We start from the raw sequence: 21,745 nt of genomic DNA on the forward strand, positions 1-21,745 counted from the left end.
AAATCTTATACTGTTCTCTATCATCTTGCTATTTATAGATTCTTTGTGACTATTCTTGTGAATCTTGTCCAGATAATACCAATAAAACATATCCCAAATTCCTCCACTTGGCACTTTCAAGTTGGCAATTTCAAATCCCATGTTCCATTACAACTTATAACATTCTTGGGTGTTTATACACCATCATTTGTTCTTTAACAGAAGAAAGCACTTGACCTCCACTTCACACTTCTATTTCTACTCACACAAAAAATAAGGCCATAAACCAAAGTCTCTAATACTGGACTCTTCCCTGATGTTCAGGAAATACAGGAATATAGGAAAGCAGCGTGTGCCATTTGCTCCTCATTGATGCACATCGTGATTTCCTAAATCTGTTGAAATTCCACTGTTGAGCCAGCAATTCTGAAAGCTCAGCATACACAAGAGTTCCCATTTGAGATTGACTTCCAAATGATCTAGTTAGAAAGTTACCAAATCATCCAACAGGAATCTTTTGGCCCCTTCCTATTACCTATTACAACATGTCAGGTGGGAAAAACAGCATTTGCAAACAAGAGGGAGCAGAACGCGGAAAGATGTTATTTTGGTGTCATTGGGAGGTACTCAATGTGCTCAGAGAAAGACAAAGCTATCTTAATTTTATCCTTGGGCAAAGTTTCTTTTTTCCCCTTCCCAAAATAAGGCAAACCTACATTGGCCATATTTAATAGAACAGAACAGAGTCATAAAGTCATAAGAAGAAAAGTCAGTTTTCAGAACAGCAGCCATTAACCCCAGACTACCCACTGTCAACCCCAGAAAAGTTCTGTTCCATGGCATATTCTGTACCACAACAAATAAGCATTGCTTTGTTTTCTATATATTACTGTTTGTTTCCTCACACTGTGGTATTTCCAACGCTTCCTCTGGATGACAAGTAATTGCATGTTATAAGATCCAAAGAAGGGTTTGGAGTAGGACAATTAATTTAGCACCAGAATCAAATGATCACAGCCACTTGTTTGCTTTCAAAGACAACGTGGCACAGGGCAAAGTACACTGGGCTTTGCCCAAATCTTCTTCTTGTCACAAAATAATGTAAATCAGTTATTAAAAAAGACATGGTGCCTTCCTATTGCTCACATTCATCTTGTCTCTAATTTTCAGATTTTGTGTGTATGTCAAGGACATCCTCCTCTTGTTCTGCAGCTCCTATTTGACCTCACCTCATGGATCATTTTTGTGACAAGCTTCCTGGGGTATCCCAGTGCTCCCTCAGAGCTAACAGGGGAGTATGGAGCCATCCTGGTACCAAGCCCTGGAAATCCATGATCCTGTCTATCAGACAGAACAGTGGAGTTACAAGTGACTCTCCTCTTCCTGCTGTAGCCACTCACCATTTCCTGTCATCTCTTCTTCTATGAATTCACTAAAACTCCTTCTTTCATTTTCACCCTCACTGACTTTTTCCACGTTCTGGTCATCCTCCCTTCTCAGGTTGGCAACACACATCTTACTACCTTGTTCCCTGCTTTTCCTGCAGTTGCTGCTGCTAAAATATTCCCTTTGCCTCCCCCATTTCCTCACACAGCCAAAGCTTCCTCCTTGCATTTACCTTTGGCTCCTTGTCCTTCACTCATGCCTTGTTTTCACCCTGCTCTCATTTAATTTTCATACCTTAGAATCACAGAATCAACCGGGTTGGAAAATATCTCCGAGACCATCAAGTCCAACCTTGATCCAACCCCGCTGTGGTTCCCAGCCCATGGCACTGATGCCACATCCAGTCTCATCTTAAACACCTCCAGGGACAGTGAATCCCCCCCTCCCTGGGCAGCCCATCACAGTGTCTGATTACTCTCTCCATAAAAAACTTCTTCCTAATATCCAGCCTAAACCTCTCCTGGCAGAGCTTAAGACTGTGCCCTCTTGTCCTAAGCACCTTGGCACAGGAAGCCTCTCCATTTCTTCATTTACCAGATTACTCCTTCCCACCATTCTGCTTCCTCCTCAGGAGACACCACCACCCCTCAGGGCGACGTTTCACAAACCCTGTTGCCAGCTGCAAATCCCCTCCTTGGGGGAAGTGGCTCATGGACTGTGCAGTGCCCACAGTTTGTACAGCCCTGCACTGATGGACTGAACAATCAATCCCCAATCAATGGCCCAGCCATGCCAACAGCGCTTTTGCTTTCTGAAACAGAACACTTTTGGTTTTAAGTTTATTCAGACCGAGAGATAATTCCTGTAATTAAAGCAGTGGAAACCAGAGCATCCACCAAACCCAAAGAAGTGCCGGAGTGTGACGTCTCACACTTGGAATGCCTCCCTTGCCTGCACTGCTCTCTTGGGACGGGAAACAGGAGAAGGCAGTGAAACAATAAGAGTAATGAATAATCACATATTTAGGGAAAACATTCAGTTCAGAGTTTGCAATTTGATCAACAATCTGGATTTTGCTGCAATTTCATTTCAGAGTACAGAGATTTCCATTTAAAGGCAAATAAAATTGGGAAATACGTCTTTCCAGAAAACCTATTATCAGAAACCCTAAAAAAAATGATAATAAGTTCAAGTATGTCTATTTTCTTCCACAAGACTCAGAGGGATACCACATGCCCTGTCTAGAAAACAATAAAGACCTGCTGAGCAAATGAAGGTCACTTGAATTTTTTAAAATTTAAAACTCTGTTTTCTGCTAAATGACAGGGAAATACACTGAAACCACAATCAACGTTTTCTGGGGCTGACAATGGCAGAAGTCCTCTTTCTGCTCCTCACTGTTGACTCACACACCACCGAATCCCAAGGGACTGTGCGCTCCAAAACGAGGAGTGAGTAATCAGGAAAAAGATGTTTCCCCTCTTCAAAGTATTCACTAAAGCATTCATCCTTTCAAAACTTCCAAGCTACAATTTGTTTGGCTTGTAAATCTTGCAGCAACAGTATTGACAATGTAACAGTGATCTAAACACTGTACAATGTAAATGTAATTGCCTCAAACACAGGACCAGGTCGGGGAGATTTCTTCCAATATGGTGCAGGGTGAGTTGGTCTCACTTCAGCTGCCTGGGAGCAGAGGAACAGTGAAGCCCAGAAAGAACAGTCTGATTATTAGACCTGTCTCAAAATAAAAGATGTATATTCTTCTACAGCTTGGGAAGGGACTTTTTTTAATTCATTCAAGACACCTTTGGAGAGAGTTGATACTATGAAGACAGCCAACAGTTTCGGAGAAGGAATATTTCAGGATGCATCTAAAAATGACTCACTGGCTCTCACTGCCATTTTGTTTACTGCTGTGGAAAGCAGCAAAATGTAGTTGTAATAAAGCAAACTTTGAAGAGAAATGTATTAAAATATCTACTTATGGATGGATGTATTCTTATGTTTTGCTCAATGAGCTGCTTCACTACCATAAACAATAGAAGTCACTTTACAATAAGACAAAATAATTGATTTATCAAGAAGAAACCATGGGGTGTGATTATGAAGTAATGCATTGCTTGGCAATTAAGAAGTATTTGCTGCACTAATTATTGGAATTACTAAGCAGGGGTAGTTTACAGTATTTCTTAATCTTTTCAACATTTTACTCTTCAAATGTCAAATCCCAACAATCCAAATATTCCTGGCAAATCAGAAAGCAGAGAACAACCCTCCAGTTACTACAGTCAAGACAAGCAACTAGTTATGTTTTATGTGGCTTGTCCTTAGGAGTTCAACATTATCACACCCCCCTGCAGACCACACAAACCATAAACATCTTCGAGCTCCAAACTATCATTAGATAGTTTTTATTGAATTCTAAGTCAATACTAAGCTGGTTAGCTGGCAAGTTCATAATCACCAGAGGTAATATTCACAGTTCAGGAGATGGGGTCAACCAAGAGCTGGATGTGCATGTGTGATTTCTTACTTCCATGATAAAAAGTGACAACGTTCAAAATACCCAATATTGATATTTTACACAGGAAACCTCTCAGTCAGAAGAGTCTTTGGCTTCACCCCACTAGAACCACACCAGGATTTCTGGCAAGAAATGAAATTTCAGGAATATTTCAGCACTCGATACCAGCGACATTTATTAACCATGTCGAGGCTTACCTTATCATCCTCAATAACCATCTCCAACCTGTGCTCAGGGAACAGACTGGGCAGTGCCAATTCCCATATTCACATGGAGTGCAGCAGCGTGCAAAGGACCGAAATCCAGAGATGAAAGATGCCAACAGAATGAAGATGAACAAAAGCCACGACTACGGCAAAACCAGACCATGGAGCATCCACCAGTGCTCCCAAGGCTCCAGGGAATGGCTACCACGGGTCTGCTGTGGGCTGAGAACATGAGGCCAAAATCCAGTGACAACTAGAGCAGGCTGGCTATGGAGCCAAGGTGTGAAGGGCTGTTCAGAGCACACCCTCATGGTGTGCTTTCCTATCAATAAATAAAATATCGAGATGATGCTCAACCTTTACCTGGAGAAACACACTCAGCACAGTGTGAAGCTGAAGGAACACGACGCGATGCTCATGAGCCTCCACAGGGAACAGCCCTTGGCTTCAGGTGCCCAGGGGATGATGCTCAGGGCTCTTTGCCACACACCAGTCCCTGTCTCCTGAAGACTCCACCACTGACGAAAAGCAGGGCTTCCCTTCACCATGAGCTTGTTCTTCTTCACAGAAGCACAGAACCGGGCAGGTCAGAAGGAACCACAGTGGGTCATTTGGTCCCGCCTCCCCACTCAAGCACAGGATCGCATCCAGATGGTTCCGGAGTATGTCCAGACTCACGCCACGCGTGGAGTTGGTGTGAGACAAGCCAAGCTCCTCACCCGGAGCTCTGAGCTCTGCGGTGATGGCTGACGAGGGCCGGGGGTGGGTCCAGGTACAGCCCGGCCCGCTCAGCACCGCCGGCCCGCGCTCCCCCTCACTGCGCGCGAGGAGCCGGTGGCCGTGGGGCAGCGTTTTCCCTCAGACAGATGACCCGGACGGCTCCAAAGTGTCGATGGCCGATGGCTTCGCGCCACCCGACGTCCCTCAGCCGCTTCGAACCGCCGGCCGCCGCCTCCACGTGGGGGGCAGGTGGCGGGCGGGCCGTGCTTTCCATCGGCCGGGGCGGGCGGGAGAACCCGCAAAATGGCTGAGGGGGCGCGGGAGAGGCACCGCTGTGCCCGGCGGGGAGCGGGGGGCGAGAGCTGCCGCCCCTCCCCGGGCCGCCCCTCCTCGGGGGGCTCCCGGCCCCGCCGTCCCCTCGGCGACGGCCGGGCCGGGTGGGGCGGCCATGCGGCGCCGAGGGGGCGGGAAGGTGCCGGCAGGGCCGCCCGAGGCCCCGCGCCCGGCTCTCCCCGTGGTGACCTTGGGCGGGCGGCGCGGCCCTCCCCGACAAGCGCCCGCTCCTCGCCCCCCCACACACTCCCCCCGCCCCTCTATTTTTTATTCTTTTTAAATTATAATTTTTTATTTATTTATGTTGGCCGCGGAAAGAGTTTTGAGGCGGGGGGGCGGAGGGGAAGAAGGCGGGGGGGGGGGCAGAGGAGGCCGCCGTCAGAGCGGCCCGGGGACTTTCCCTGCCGGAGGGAGGGCGCAGAGGGGGAGCCGTCCCGGTCCCGGTCCCCGCCCGGGGCGGGAGGCGGCGGCGGCGGGCGGGGTGTGAGGGGAGGGCGGGGGGCGCCGGCCCCGCCGCCGCGGGGGAGACGCGGCTCCCGGCGCTGTGCGCCCGAGCTGCTGCTGCTGCTGCTGCTGCTGGTTACGCCAGCCCCGCCGCCTGCCTCTCCGCTCTCCTCGCCTCTGATTCTGCGCACAGCCAGCCCCAAAGCCTGTCATTCTGCAAAACACAGTTTACTCAACAGAGAGAGCGAGTGGGGGAGCGGGAGAGGTGGAGAGAGGGAGACGGCGCGGAGGAGCCCGGTCCCGCACCCCAGCATGGCTTCGGGGGACCTTTACGAGGTAGCGGGGGCCGCGGGGCGGGCGGGCGGCGGGGGGGGCGCCGGCCGGGGCGCCGCCGGGGGCAGCGGGGGCGCGTTCGGAGCCGCTCCGCCGAGCCCTCGTAGTTGCAGAAGAGCGGAGGAAATCGCCGAGGGAAGGGCTGGGGTGGGGGGAAAAGGGCTGGCGTGTGTGCCCGGGGGGGGGCAGGGAGGGATGGAGCGGCTCCCCTCCCTTCCCGCTGCCTCTCTCTTTCTCTTTCTCTCTCTACTTTCCATCGGGCTTGATCTTAGCAGGCCTTGCAAGAGGGAAGGAGGAAGGAGTGAAGGAGAGCGAGAGTTAGCGGTAGGATGGGGAGGCGATCGCGGTGTGATGAGCCCGGAGAGTGGAGAAAGTCCAGGTAAAGTCATAGGCGCTCTGGACGTGCTGAATGTGCAGATTAGTGCGAAAAAATGCGCCTTAGCGCTGCCGGGAGGCGCAGGGATGGAGGCGGCTCTGCGCCCGCTGTGCAAAGTGCAGGAGCCGGCGCCAGGTTGCTTCACCTCCTGCCCGGGGTGCTGCGGGGGTGGCGGGGGCGGCGGCCGGGCCGGGCCCGGGCTCCCCGCGGGCCGCAAAGTTTGGCGGGGGCCCCGCTCCGGGCGGCCCGGGCTGCGGGAGGGGCGGGCGGCGGCCCCCGGGCCCCCCAGCCCAGCCCGCCGGGCGCTGCCCCCCGGCCGCGGCCACAGCGCCGGGGCACCATCGGCCGCCCGGCTCCTCCGGCTCGGGACAGGGAGGGGACGAGGGGCCGGAGACCCTGACGAATTTTGACCGCTGGCGCCCAGTTGTAATGCCCCAACTGAGAACGGGTCTAGCCACTCTTGCCATGCCGGAGAAGAAGAAGAAGAAGAAGGGAGAAAGCTGAAATTAAAAATAAGGCAGACTGGACCTGGTGGTTTGAAATATCCTGTTCCAGTAAGTGGAACCAGGGTGGAAGTCTATCATCTAAAGGCACCAAACGTGACTGGATGTCCTACACTTCATGGTCTGGAGCACCTCCTCAGGCTCCTGGTGTTTCCTGGTGAAATGGCTGTTTGTGTTGTGGTTCTCTGGAGAGCACAGTTTAAGGGCTAGGACTGAAACCATCACCTTCCAGTTGGAGCTGTGTGCCGATGATAGGCACTGCTCAACCATCAGGGTGTGCTTGGGTGTGGAGCTGCTGCTGTGGTTGGTTGGACTTGGTTGGACTTACTCCACGTTTGATGATCTTGATGATCAGCTGTAGGGTCTCAGGAGCAAGACGTCGAGGATCTGAGAGGTTTCACGTAGGCAGTTTTTACTTTCATTGTCTTTCAAAGTCTTTGACAGAGGTCATAGTTAAGGGATGACATTGCTCTACTAGGGCTGTATTTTGCTGTGTGTGACACAGACCTCCTCTGGAGTGAACAGCACTTCAGCTCTCCTCCAAGGTGTTAAATTATTGGAAGTACATGATGATCTGAATAGTACTATTGGTGTTTTTTCTCTCCTTTTTGTGGTACCTGCCATTTAACTTTGTAATTTTAAGGATATTGCATGTCATTGCTGTTGTGACTCTGGAATAGCCAGTGGGAGTTCTGTGAAGAACAGCTTTGACCCAAAAAAGTTAGCGACACAACTTTAGTATGAGTAGTTTCTGGGATGCATGGAGGATCTTTGCCTGGTGTTGTCCGAGTTTTCTTCGGATGTTTCAATTAGTTCTAGAAGGAAATAAAGCTGGTATGTCTCAGACTAATGGTGGCCATGCTGGTTAAAAAATTAACAACTCGTCGTTAAAAAATTCGGCTGTTTCTGATCGTTGCGTCACAAGATGGTGACGTTTGGCCGTTGGTCGTGGGCTGTGCACTGAGTACCACTGTGTGGCATCCCAGAGAGGTTGCTCGAGGAGTAATCTGGTGTGCAGGAGGGAACACACAGCCCAGTTTGCAGGCAGTGTTAGGCCCAGTCATTTTGCCGGCGTTTGCGTGGATGGATGTGAATTGTTGGTCCTGTGGTTCAAAGCCTCTGAATCACTTCCTTTCTTTGTTACTCCATTTGAGCTACTTTTGCTTAGCGTTGTACAACATGGAAGACTTGTCTCCACCACAACAGGTAAGAAGTGTGGCTGTTCATTCCTTGTCATGTGAGGTGTTTGGAATATGACCTTCTCAACTGCTCATGGTGTGAAATCTTCATCTACGAGTTGGACATGTGGGAAAAAGTACACGCGGGGCTTTGGTTGTCAATCCATCTGCATTCTGCGGCTTCACGGTGAAGTTCTCCATGACAGAGGTCGGAAGAAATGTCTAGAAAGCTGAAGAGTCTGTAGGTCTAATGGATAGCAATTGGTAGCGGCTTCATTTAAAAATCGACTCAGCTTTGCCTCCCTGCTTCTTCCCTTCCCAGAAAACCAACTGCATCAAGGGGATTTATTGGAAGGAAGCTCTTAGAGCTGGGATGTCCTACACCAGGTTGCACATGAGATGAAGAGCTTTGTGCCTTCAGAGCAGTCCAAGTTCTTGCTTGGACACATCATTCTTCTCTGCCCTCCTGAACTAGTAGAACATTACGTGGATCACAGGATGACCATCAAACAGTTCCAGGAGTTTACCTTGAAATAATTTGGGGCTGTGGGTGGAAATAAATAATTTGGGTGTTATTGCGACAATTCCAAAGATATATTGCACTCCTGATTCCATTTTGACTCCTTAGAAATATCCAAGTCCTTCAAGGATTCTTACTGAACTTCAGCAAATAAGACAATAATTAACTCTGCAATTTGAGGTATTTAATTCTGGCTGCAAAATCATTTTGTTAAAGCCAGTCACGATCTAGGAGCTATGATAAAGCACATGAAGGAGTACAGTGTATATATTACCTATACAAGCCTCTCATATTTTGGTGACACTCAAGAAACTTTTATAATTTTTTAAGTTTTGGAAATAGATGTGCATATTTATCTTGTCAGTCAATTCATTTTCTACTGTCATGTTATTTTAAAAGGCTTTTCAACCTTTTAAACTTAGAGATAAATTCAATTACTGTCTTTATAATGAAGCAAAATAAGATCACAGGCAAAACAACCTCAGTGTTTGTTTGACTAGGTGCCTTTTTCTGTTTAGAAATGGCATCTAATCACCTGAAAAACCCCCTGTTACATTTGGGTTTGGACTGTGAAAGAGGTACTGATTTATTCTGGAAGCAAGAGAACACCCCTTGGGAGTTCTGTGTTTACTGGCAGTTCAGTTCTAGAGCTGTGTATTAGAACCAAGACACTTTACAGCAGAAGCGAGTTATTCCATTATATGGTGGAATGTAGGTGTTAGTTTTGACGTTTTCAAAGTACATTTTTTCCCTTTAAGAGTAAGGAATGCTGTGTATGCTTTAGTGTAATTCTCAGGCTACATGAAATGCTGGTTTGGCTTTGCTTGACTTCCATGTGCTTATGACTCCAAGCTTTTATGAGTGGGTGAAAGTGTCATGGAATACTCCCTTTTTTTTTTTCCTTGCTTTTCCTTATAAGAGGTGACCTGTTAAATATTAAAGACCTATGATGTGTGTTCCTTAGGAATAACAGTCTGAAAATAAAGGACTGACAAAAGGGTATTCACAGTGGCCTTCAGCAAGGCAGCCTTGGTTTGCCTTGTGATTCACATACACTGTTGGAGGCATTGATGGGAGATCCTCGTTCAGTTTGGTAACCAACAGAAAGGGAAATGTATTTACTCTTAAATACCAAGTTTGTTGATTCACATTAAAGTTCTCAGTAACTTGAAATAACATTTTGTGTTTTCCATGTACAATTTAGTTGTCACATTATCTAAACCTTGACAGTTCTCTCACAGAGACTCTGGTATTACAAGTCCATGAGATGGCTCTAGAGGGGGAAAAACTCCATAGGAACAGTGCACCTAACTTTATTTTTCCTAGCCCAGAGCATCCTGTTTGCTGCAATAACCCCCCCCTTTATTGATGAGTATGTGAATCAGTATCATAGAGATGCTCCTCAAGCTGACTTTTTTTTAATATAATATTTTGGGGGCTTGTATACAATGAACACACTTAGACTTTCAGGGGTGATGATGTTGAAATCTGAAGTCATATTTTACCTTGTGTCAGATTGTGTTACCACACCTTTGGTAAGTGATCTAAAGATTATAGCTGAATCTCTGAAGGGGACTGTCACATGCATGTGTTTCTGGATCACAATAATAAACCCCGTGGTGTTTGTTTTAAAGTGAAAAAGTGTCAATTTAAAAACTGGTATCTTCTCACTGAAATGATACAACACCCAAGGACAGGAGCTTGCCCACCACAGTGACAGGTTTCAATCCAATCTTAGCCTGTTTATGCAGCACTGTAAGAACAAGCTGCAGTTTAGTTCAGCTCACCTGATCCAGCAGAAAGATAATGTACTTCCAGATAATTGCAACATCTCCCATTTATACCTGCACTCAGGTACCAGCAAAGTCAAAACTTGAAGCTAACAATGGCACTGTTTGGGCTGCTGAAGCCTCATGACATGTGGAGACGTGCAAGTGGGAGAGAACAGGGTTGAGCTTTTGGATGCAAGGTTTGGATTGCAGATGCAGGGTTTAGAAAAGCATCTTTGCTTTACAAAGTGAGCAAATGCAAGTTTTGGAGCATTGTGGCTTTCCATCTTGCATCTCTTTCAATGGAGTCACTTCTTAGCAGAGATAGAGACTTAAAATCTGCTGATTGAAATGAAAAGCAGAAATCTGTTGTTTAAATCATTTCAGCGTGTGTTTTCTAAGACAGAGGTGACTTGCAAGAAGATGGTTTATTTAAGTAAATTATTAATGTGTCTCAAATCAAGCTCGTTATTGATATAACTGTTCCATGGTGAAGGAACAAGACTGATTCCACAAGCAGAGAACAGTGGCTCCAAGTAGGATCTGGGGAATATAGAACAGCACCTACTGCTTCTGTACCTTGGCAAGCTGTGGCTGCAGTGCTGGTTTCAGTAACACTGGGCTGGGGCTCTCCAGCTCTAAGCACCTGTAAGTAACACCTTATTTTTTTAGTGGAAAGGCTTTACTAACAACTATTTTGATGAGTCAGCTATTTATATGTTATCATTGATCTGTTCTCAAAATCAGTATTTAAAGACAACTGTCCTCAAAGTCAGGTCACCTCCGAGCAGCATTGCCCTGGGTTGGTGGAAGTCCAGGAATTTTGTTGCCAGTAACAAAGAGCTAACCTGAGGTCCCTTCTGCTCAGGTCCTGGAGTTCTCTAAATGAAAGATAGAGTGAGGTTCTGAAGTGTAACTGGATAACTCTGGCAATATTCATTATCTGCCTCAGAAATTCCAGTGCTGAGCCTCGTATGGAACATTACAATGCACATAATGACTGTCTTGTTTACCTACAGCGGCACTCTGTTACCACGGGTCCAACTTCCTCATTACACTGTAAACTGCTGGGCATATTTTGGGGCCCTGAAAACCAATTGATTTCTTGTTACAATCTTGATAAAGTGTTTTATCTGGATCAAGTGTAGTTTCCTTCAAGGTACATGGCATAAGTGTACTCCTGGCTTGGGAGGGACACTGAAAATACACCCTGTCCCTCCTGAAAGCCTCAACATTTGCAGTGAAGGCACCACCAAAGCCACTGAACTGAACGTGGTTCAGTGCTGAGAACTATTCAAAGGTTAAAATGACATCATTTTTTGGTGATACTTTCTGAATGACAAATACGGTGCTTTACTTTGGGCTGGTCTTTGATTCAAAATTCAAATCCAGCAACAAACTCGTTGTTTAGTAATTGCTTGTGAAAGTTAAAATATTTAGGGACATTTCAAATAATGGCAAAATTTAAACATGGTCTAATATTGAAAGAAATGGGCTAATTATTTTTTTTAAATCAATGGAGTATTTGTGATGGCCAGCTATGCTGTAAATAGCATTTCTTTGTCCATTCATTTGACTTTTAGCAGCATTAGAGTTTCTTGGCTCTGTACATTTTCATCAGTGCAATCCCTTTGTATTGTTCTTTCTTATCCATGTATTTTTCAGACACTTTCTGCAGCACATTTTATGGCACTGACATCCTGACACTGGCAAAAAAAGTTAACTAAATAGTTCAATGTCCCTTGCATTCAAACTATTTAGAACAATATCACTGAAGTGAAACGTTGGCAAGGCAGGGCAACTGGTAGGGGGGTATGTGAATTCTGGCTTTCTTTACATTCATGCAAATACAAATATTCTCATTTTGACAGAAGGAAGTTCATCATTTTGGCCTGTTGAATAATTATGTCACACTCTTTGTTTATTATCAGAACTTTGCACTGGTAATATTGCAAATACACTTCAATCTATTTTCTTATACTACATAGAGAAAATGTAGATTACAATACTATTTTAATATTATCTCCTGATGAGCCCTAATATAAAATATTGTTGCCAACCTACTAGGTGTCTAAAAACTTTCACAAGAAGTCGATATAGTTGACCTGTGTAGGAAAGAATGATTCCTCTTGTGGCTCACCAAAAAAGAGGAAATAGGTTGACTCTTACAAAATGGTAAAGGCTGGCAGTGTGAGCAACAGACTACAACAACACACTGAAACAAAACCAGCATTGAAATCATCTGTCACAAAGACACTGTTGGAAAAAAGCAGTTGCCCCACCTGGGCTTTGCTAGATTTCTCCCAGTCTACCCCCCAAAATTGCAGCCTGTTCTTTAAGAGGAGCGAAACAGGAACAATGAGGATATTTTCTCCCTTAAGGCTCTTTCTTCACTGCATTTATTTATATTTTGGGGGAGTTTTGTGAAATCATCTTATAGTAAAGTAATCACTTCAATGTGCTCATCACAGCAGTAAGTCTGAGATCCATTGCACCTCCCAGAAGAAACGGAATCAGCAGATTCATGGGAACGTGTGTCTTGTTTGGACAAGAGTTAACATTTTGGAAGGAAGAACTCTTGGTCAATGTCTAGATAAGAATGGCTCTGGCTGGTGTGTTTTATCAAAAAACCTTATTGTAAAAGCCCACAGGAGCAGTTGGTAATGACACCAAGGTGTGGTCCAGAAGAGTTGGTCATCTCTTACCTGGTTCACAGAGAGGGTGTCTATGAATAGAGTTTCCAAATATCAGTATTAGGGCCCGTGTTGTACAACAGAATCATCAATTGTTTGAAAATAATCACTATTACTCTTGACAATTCATAGATTATTATTATAATTGTCAAGACAAAGGTTGACAATGAAGAGCTGGGTGACAGCAGCTGAAATTCAGTGTTTATAAATGCAAGCTAATGAGCAAAGGAAAAATAATCCTGATTAAACATGCATAAAAATGAGCCCTGAAGAATCTGTTACTATTCTGGAGAAATCTTGGAATCATTGTGGAAAGCTTCTGGGTGTGTCCACATCAGTGTTTTAATTTGGATCAGGTGCATGCTTTTGAAGTGAATCTCCCTGAGATCCCCAGTCACCACACCTCTGTTTGCATCCCAGCACTGTCTTGGAGAGCAGTGACCAAACTCCCTCCCCAGGACACTGAACCAGAAAAGGGCTTCCAGCTCCTGGGGGGTGTCTGGTCCATGGGACCAGACTACAGCTTGTCAGAGCAAAACCTCAGGCAAGCACAAGTTTAGGTGTTAGTAAGGAAGTATTTGAGAATGAAAGAGATGAGGATCAACCTCCTGTCCCTGGGGAATATTGTGCTTCCACCTGGGCAGTGCTGTACCCACTGCAAGAACACAGAACTGCAGGGATGCAGAGAAGGGCCATCAGGGTGTTCACAGGAGGAGTGACTGTCAGTGAAGATACCTTGGGACAACTTTCTGGATGGGAAAAGAAGTGATTGAGAAAGGCAGGAATGGTATGGAAAAGACAAATGGGGAATGTTTAGTTATTATGCTATTTCTCATTGCACAAGAGAAGATCCAAGGCCAAGGAAATGAGGAGGGGACCGACACAAAGGGTGTACTCCACAGTATTTAAATTTTGGAATTCATTGCCATGGGATGTTGTAGAAATCAGAACTGTAAATGGTGTCAAAGAATGGTAAAATCCCTTTACACCTTTCAGGACATCTTTCAGCACAAACCAATCTTTAAACTGCTGATCACAGAAGCTGGAAGAGCAGAGCAAGGGCAGCACTTACTCTACAGGTGCTGTTTCCTGAGCACCCAGCACTAATTTCTGTAGAATATACAACACGTTGAGCTAAGTGGACCTTTAGTCTGACCTCGTATGGCAGTTCTTAGTTTTGTACTTACCACAGTCATTAAACAAACATAGCTATTGACTGAGGTGTTGATACGGTCTGCAGAGATCACAAACACTTGCCTTGCAAGTTGTATTCTGGTGTTCTAATTCCTAATCCTTGTCAATTAATATCTTTGCAAAGCAAAGGACTGATCAGAGTAGTGGGTTCTGTTTCTGATACAAAGAAAGTCAGCTTCTGGTTTAGAGCCCTCACAGTCCAGATTTAGAATCATGGAATCATTAAGGTTGGAAAAGACTTTTAAGGTCATCAAGTCCAGCCATGAACCAGCACCACCGTGTTCACCCCTAACCCACGTCCCCAAGTGCCACATCCACACACCTTTTGAACACTTCCAGGGATGGTGATTCCACCACTGCCCTGGGCAGCCTGGTCCAGACTCCTGACAAAATGCAACTGGTGGTAGAAGCAGAAGAGAGTAGAAGGAGGGAGGAGGTGATGAAGTAACAATAAATCAAACATATGTAATGAAAACAGAGGACAAACTAGAAAATATTCCAGTAAATGCATGGAACGAGGCAAATGATCGAGTCAGCGTTACTGGAAAGTTACATTAATGGAATAAGAAGTTTCTGATTAATAAAACCAGCTTTCTTCTATGAGAAAAGCATTTCAGCATCTAAAAGGGTTTATCCACAACTTTCCCTTATTTATGGCTTCAGATGGTCTTCACAGGCTGTACAGGTTTGTCAGTCTGCCTTACCTGAACAGACATCAAAAAGCCACTAACTATGAACAAACCCATCAACTTGTTCTTCTATTGGGTTGAATTTTTTTTCCAGAAATGGTGATTACCAATATACCAAAATATAAACAGTCTCATTTCTAACTGACCAACTCAACCTGTCAAATTCTTTCACACAATGAACTTTTTTGTAGCATCACTTGGCAGTCACTGAAACAAAGGAGAGTGTTGCTCATGTATCTTATTTTTCCTAGTAATAAGAGAGATCTTAAAAAATAAAGTGTGATATTATGTATTTTTTAAAAGACTACTTTGTAAAATTTATTTGACTATACTAATGGACTTCCCTTTAAACATTATGCAGTTGAAATTTGCTCTGATAATATTTTTGAAACCATTAAATCATTTCCCTTTTTGGCGAAGGGACTGTTTTGCAAAATATGAAATCACATTAATAAACCTGATGTATTTGTCTTCTAGAATTTTTTTGTGACAGGTTTCAGGTGTTTCAGCCCAGGAAATGTGACAGGAAAGGTGCTGGAGAAACACAAGTGTGGTTCACATAGAAGGAAAATGCAGAATAATGCTTGCAGGGCTTGTAAATGTGTTGTGAGACAAACTGCAAAGATGTCGATCCCAAAGTGTTTTGGTGATTAATGGAAGGGAGGAATAGCAGAGTGCAGTGAAAGGGGAATGTGGGAATTTGGGTGACACAGCACGAGAAGACGTTCTTTGATGAGAAGTGATTGAGCTTATCTCTACCTCAGCAGAGGAAGAAGCAAACTTTTAAGTTCATCAGTGGTACAATGTAAGAGCAAAGCTTCAAATTAAATAGGAATCTGACTGACATATCAAAATCTATGCAGGGAGGAGGATGGAAACTTTGGATCCCATGTTAAGTATTAGGAATTAGAGGGGAAACTACATTTATGTACTAAAATGCCTTCATGTGACTCCAGGAGAAATAACCTGGAAGTTCTTGAAGGAATAAGTAGTGACTGATGAGGAGCAATTAAAACTTTGTGATTCGACTGCAGTAACTGGAAGCAAGAGTCTGTAATGGAGTCCTGCTGCACAAACTCCAGCTTTTCACAATCCAAAGTCAAGAACAGTTGAAAAACAGCTTCCAGTCTTGTGTAATTAAACATTAGCACTGGTTCATAATTTTCTACTGGGCTGAAATGTCAGAACCAATGTACCAGAACAGTCAGAAAAGGAGGTGGTAGGGAATATGAAGAACTTGGCAGTGTTGTGTTGGAGTGGTCACTGTTACAGACTGATGTTCCCATGCTGCAGATCAAAACATGACAGTGTGAAGTGTTTGTATAGTCAGCAAAACACATCAAAGTATGGAAACAGTGATAAAAGTCACAGGAAACCGAAAGAAGCAACGAAGAAGAGATGATCTTTTCTTTGGTTGGTTGGGTTTGGCTTTTTGTTTCTACACTGGAAATGCAAAATGACCACTTTTCTGTCTTTATATGTAAAAACAAAGTGTGAGTCAGGCAATTAAACTGACAGTTCAGGCAGCAGAATTTAGTAAGACTGAATGTTCCTGTAAGTTCCCTTTATGATCTGGCAATGTTATATGTGTAGTGGAAGCCCAAATCACCCAAATCTGTGCTCTCATGATGCACAGAAGATGCAACAGAAACGCTGGAGAAAGCTGTGTTTGATAATGTGTTTTTACATGTACCAGGGAAATAGCATCTCTTTTACCTTATACCCACAGAAAAACTCATGTTTCTTAAAATAAAAAGGGGGAAGCCCTTGGCCAGCTTTTATGGCCTTCTCAATGCTGCATTTATTTGGTAGCAAGAACTGTGATCATCAATTAACTGTGGGAATCGTGGGTCTCTCGGAGCAAAACTGTTGAGCATCACAGGGCTGAGCAATGTCTTCAGAGCCTGGGGGATTTGGATCAGCTCCTTCCTCTGACTTTGCTGTGGTTCAGGACCTGCTGCAGTGTTTTGTCCATAACAGTGATGTGTTGGTGCTTTTAGGGGAGCTGAAGTGTAAATACACCCTCAGAATGCACAGTGAGCAGGCTGCCTGTGTGGCCTGACAGCAGCTAAGGAGGATCAGAGAGCTCTGCTCCCTCCTTGTTCTCACTCAGCAAAGACCATTTGGAGGCCACTGGAAGGAGACTCATCCCCTCCTTTTCACCAGCAGCAAATGATTCCCAGTGCCTTTCCCGTGCACTCGCGTGAGATGACAAATTAAAGCAGGAGTGCCAAGGTGGCCTTGTCATGTCCCCCTGCTGACTGAAGCCTATGCAAACAGTGTGTTGTATGGATTTATCAAGTGGATCAAGACAATAACAATTCCAAGCTCCAAGGAAGACACCCTTTGTTTTTTTGGATTCCTGTTCTCATTGTTCTCGTGGATCCTTCGTTGCACTTTCCTGGAAGAACAGTGGGACTCAGCACAGGGACTGCCACTCATGGTCCCTCAGCTCCTGTGAACTGCCTCTTGCTGCCTCGGGAAGCACAAGGAATTGATGGAAGACTGTTCTTTCTCCCAGTGGAATGGCTTGTCCCCAGCTCTGTCACGAGCACCACAAAGGATGATGGATCTTTTTCCTGCTTTGTTTGATGATCCTGTGCTTTGGCTTCCTGGCATGAGACCACTTAGAGCATTTCCAGTGAGTGCCACTGATGCAGCAGCAGTGTCAGGTGTTGCAGTGAGCACAGGGTGACCATTTACTGACAGGCTGCTGGGGGCTGTGATTTGAATTGTTCTGCAGCGGTGCTGCTGCGATTTCTTATGCTTCATCCACTCATGTCAAACACCACTGACAACCTGCTCTGCTTACAAGACAGAGGCAAGTCTCCTTTTAATGTGAACTGAACCTTCAGTTTGTACCATGAATGATGCAGTTTTCCTCCCCTGCTATTACCTGCTGTTCTTGTAGCCTATTTAGTATACAGGGGAAAAAAGTCTTGCTTACTGATTGATCAGGATATGTAAAGTACTCTTTTATTTTGGATATGCAGTCGGCATCGCTGGTATATCTTAATTTACACAACCCTTGATTTTTTTACAGTCAAGATATGTGTCCAAAGGACAGGTGATAAACCAAGGACAGTATTTTTTAATGCTTTTTTATACCCAAGCCACAAGGCAGAATCCCTTTAGGTAACTGAACTAAGTTCTGCCTTAATATAACACTTCTGTAAAATGTCTAGATTCCCTTATTAATTCTAGGATTTTGTGCAGCTCAGAACAGCTTTAACAGAACTTTTTCTAAACATCTTTTTTACTTCATGTCCAGCTGCTGTTGCCCCTGTTACCACCAAAAGGCAGCCATTCCAACATGACAAGCATCTTAAAAGTTGCAGTGTAATGGCAGTTGATCTTTCCAAGTGGTGGGTGAGACACAGAGGATGTTGTTTAGTACCGAGAATCACCAGGGTATGTTTGGGATGTGCATTTAAATACGTACACTTTCCCTGGCATCGAGGGGATATCTGGGGATTGCCGACAGATATTTAGTATTTGATATATCACTTGCTCAAGATTTGGAAAGTACTTGAGTAGTAAGCCTGAGGGTTAGCAGAGGAACTGTGTGATAAGCCTCAGATCTCACAGAAGAACTGATAGCAAGACCTATCTTTTCATTCCCCCTCTGATTATACAGCAGCGCAACAGGGCTTTGCAGTGGCAGATACAGCCTAACTGAGGGAGGCACAGGATGAACCAAGGCTGGTTTCCAGGCAGTTTTGAGGGGATTTTTCTTTTAGAGTGACTAGTCTGTAGCTCCATTTCTGAGAAGGTTCCTTGAGCCTCTGACTCAAACAGAGACAAACCGGTAGCTGGAGTGGGACAGAAACTGCTGCCTGTTGGGAGCACGTTCCCCTCTGCAGACACGGGGGCAGCTGCTTCTGATCTGTGGCTTCTCACTGCTATTGTGTGAGGGAATCACACCCGAGTTTCAAGAGCCACAACACAGACTAAGCAAAGCCGTGGCTCATTTAGGACTGGGTGTTATTTTAATGAGCTTAATAAATCCTATATAGGACTGAAAGTTTCTTTGGTGTTCTCAGTCCTGCAAAGCAGCGCTCTCGAGCTGACCTTTGAGCCTTGTACACACTGCAGAGCTCTGAAAAACTGCACCAGTTCTGTGCTGCACCAATTTCAGCAGCATCAGCAAGCCCAGGGTAAGCAGCTCACCCGCTTTAGCAGCTGTTTTTCAGCATCAGGTTGGTCAGACATTGTCCTGCAAAGGGCTTCCACTGCCACAGGTCACCATGGCCACAGACACTCACCCAGCTCCAGGAGGTCCATCCTCACAGAGGAACAAACTCATTTGCTTCATGAAATAAGGACCCAGAGAAGATGAGGAGTTGGCATCGTTCTTCTTAACCAAACTCATCACATGCTTTAAGCTGAACTGTTCATGAATGTTAATATTGTTCTCGTGAAGCAGGAATGGCAGGGATTCGTTTCATGTGCAGCATGGACACTGACCTTCAAAGGGAAAAACTCATTGCAGCACCATTTATCTCACTTTTGGCAAAGCAGGGTGATGAAGTGGTATATTTTCTTTCAAAAGTACTATCACAGCTGTTTTCTGGCTACATTACAATTTTATTAATGGACGTGTATTCTAAGTTATCTATTCTTGGACAGTCTACTTTGGAACACTCAAACTAAAAAAATTGCTTTTATAAAACTATTTTAGTGTGCTTTAATAGCAAATGCTGAGAAATATGGTAGATATACCAGGAAAATTAAAAGCCCTAGGGCTACTTTTTTTTTTTTAAGAGTCACTTAAAAAACAGAGCTTCACCTAACCAAGTTGACCTTGCTTGTTGCAGTGCTGGAGAGCTTTGGTTGTGCACAGCTACGAGTATACACTGTCTGAATAACATAGCAGAACACACCAGTGGCATTTGGCTTTGTGACTTCTACTGAGACAGGTTGTCCATAGCTGACTCCACAGAAAACCTGGTCTCAAAATTAACTCAGTTTGTATTTTGGAACTCTCATCTAGGCCACAAAAGTGCTACAAGGGGCACAGAAGTGTTGCTTACTTCCCTCAGTATATAAACAATACACAATATAAACAATATATAAACCACTGACTCAAAGTATTTAAACTCTTTCCTTACACTTTAGTGATGTGCCTGCTTTCAGAACATTCCTAAAGTGTTCTGTTTCAATTTGTTTGATTGGTATTTTTTTAATTCATGACACTGGTGTTTACAAAAACCAAACACTGAATTTTTTAGGGTTTTTTGGAAGATAAATTTTTAAATTTTTACAGCATGTGCAGCTGTCATAGATGACTTCTTTTTAATGTTTTGCACTTAGGTGGTATTATGACTCTAAATAAATTCAGTTAAATATTTAGCATTTGATTCTTTTGCAGACAAATGAGGCTGCTGTTGTCCTGTTTCCAAAAGGGTCCAGATCCATGTGGATGTAAAGCAGTTTGTAGACAGATGTGGGTAATTATACAGTTGTTTAAAATGATCCAGGATAGCACAGGGAAAACTGCTGTCTTTGGCCACGTGACTGAACACATGGGTACAGCTTTAAGACAATAAGTAATAAATTTTTTGCATAGCAGGAATAAAACTGGGGCACAGAACTGAACACTGCACATCCTCCTTGCATTTAATTTGTCTGTTTTCTTTAGTCAAAATTGGGCCTTTTTAAAAGGAGGTGCACTGTTTTTCTAAACAATAAAACAAAGAAGTGACTTGTATCGATCTGGTGAAGGCAGTTATTATAGTCCCACACTTCATAAAAATGTTCTCCCTCAAAATTATATGACATAACATGAATTAGAACTTTAAACACAAGTGATGAACAGTAACACTTAGGGTGAAGTTTTAGAATACGGCTCCAAAGCAGCTACAAAATTTTAGACAGAGCCATCCCATTAGCTCCCAAATCTTACCAAATGTAAAGAAACACAGAGGCCATCTGTTCCTGGAGCTGCAAACCACTGCAGGATCTAAGGTTTGGAAAATGAAACTAATTAAAAGATATAAAAGGCACCAGTGGCTGGAAGTTTTGCCATCACAAATTAGAGTCAGGATGCACTTTTTACATTAAGGTTACAGCATTTTATTTATAGGACTTTGATTCACTCCCAGCAGTGCTGTACTTTCTGTGAATCACTTCAAATTAAGATGCAATGATTTTCTCATCGTGTGGTTGCAGTGAATCGGGATTTGGGACCTGGTGCAGAACTGCTGAATGAAGGACATTCCTGTGTGACCCAAGATGGGGATCTGGGGTGGAATTGTCCCTTCTGGCCTCAAATCTGGGGCTCTCTGAGCCTGTAAATAATGTCATGGCACACAAATAAGCAAGTCTGCCCCCTCATAATGAAAAGGAAACGGGTTCCTCTTAAACAGAAGTGATATTGGTACTTCTTCAGTGCCCTGGGATGCAAACTTATTCTAGATCTGTATTCTATGCTTACTTGGTTTTTAATGTTATCCAGACACTGCATCCCCAAAGTTTTATAGCCACTGAATAAACAATTGCCAAAAAAAAGGGAAAACCTTGATGACACTGGAAAAAAGTTTGTGCTATCACATGTCATTCACTCAGGAAGGCCACTATTATTTAATAGTTCTGTGGTTTTCATGTTTAGACTGTACCAGACACCTGAAATGCTGGAAGCCTCCTGCTCAAACATGCAGAGTCTGCTTCCCCATTATTTTCAGAACATCTGACAAACAGGATATTATCAGCTTTTTATGTTAAACACTGGTTAAAAATCTATAGTTTGGAGAAAGGCCTGGTGACCAACTGCTGGAGAATGAGTTCCAGTGTGTGAAGAAACTATAAAGTGCATATCACTCTAATGGAGCAGAAATGTTCAGTACTTTGTGCTGTTACAAATAACAAGCAATTTCAGACTCTTTCTTTAGAATTA

General features: G+C 44.3%; 1 protein-coding gene and 1 long non-coding RNA gene across 6 annotated transcripts in view; one reads left to right on the forward strand and one right to left on the reverse strand.

Annotated features, from left to right (window-relative positions):
- The window catches only part of LOC135421991 (uncharacterized), a 377,077-nt gene that overhangs the window by 277,706 nt on the left and 77,626 nt on the right, over window positions 1-21,745 (reverse strand). For 2 of the 4 annotated variants that reach the window (XR_010434268.1, XR_010434267.1), the window contains one exon: window positions 4,462-8,529. This is a non-coding gene — a long non-coding RNA (uncharacterized LOC135421991). Of the gene's footprint in view, window positions 1-4,461; window positions 8,530-17,804; window positions 21,141-21,745 lie in introns of those variants that run through there. The other 2 variants (XR_010434270.1, XR_010434269.1) reach the window with 2 other exon arrangements.
- CDYL2 (chromodomain Y like 2) overlaps window positions 5,003-21,745 on the forward strand; it is a 58,564-nt gene continuing 41,821 nt past the window's right edge. For both annotated transcript variants that reach the window (XM_064670929.1, XM_064670930.1), the window contains exon 1: window positions 5,003-5,931. In XM_064670929.1, the coding sequence (XP_064526999.1) occupies window positions 5,122-5,931 (810 nt within the window). In that variant the 5' untranslated portion in view covers window positions 5,003-5,121. The remainder of the gene's footprint in view (window positions 5,932-21,745) is intronic.

The sequence above is a fragment of the Pseudopipra pipra genome, chromosome 14, assembly GCF_036250125.1.
Source record: "Pseudopipra pipra isolate bDixPip1 chromosome 14, bDixPip1.hap1, whole genome shotgun sequence".
NCBI lineage: Eukaryota > Metazoa > Chordata > Aves > Passeriformes > Pipridae > Pseudopipra > Pseudopipra pipra.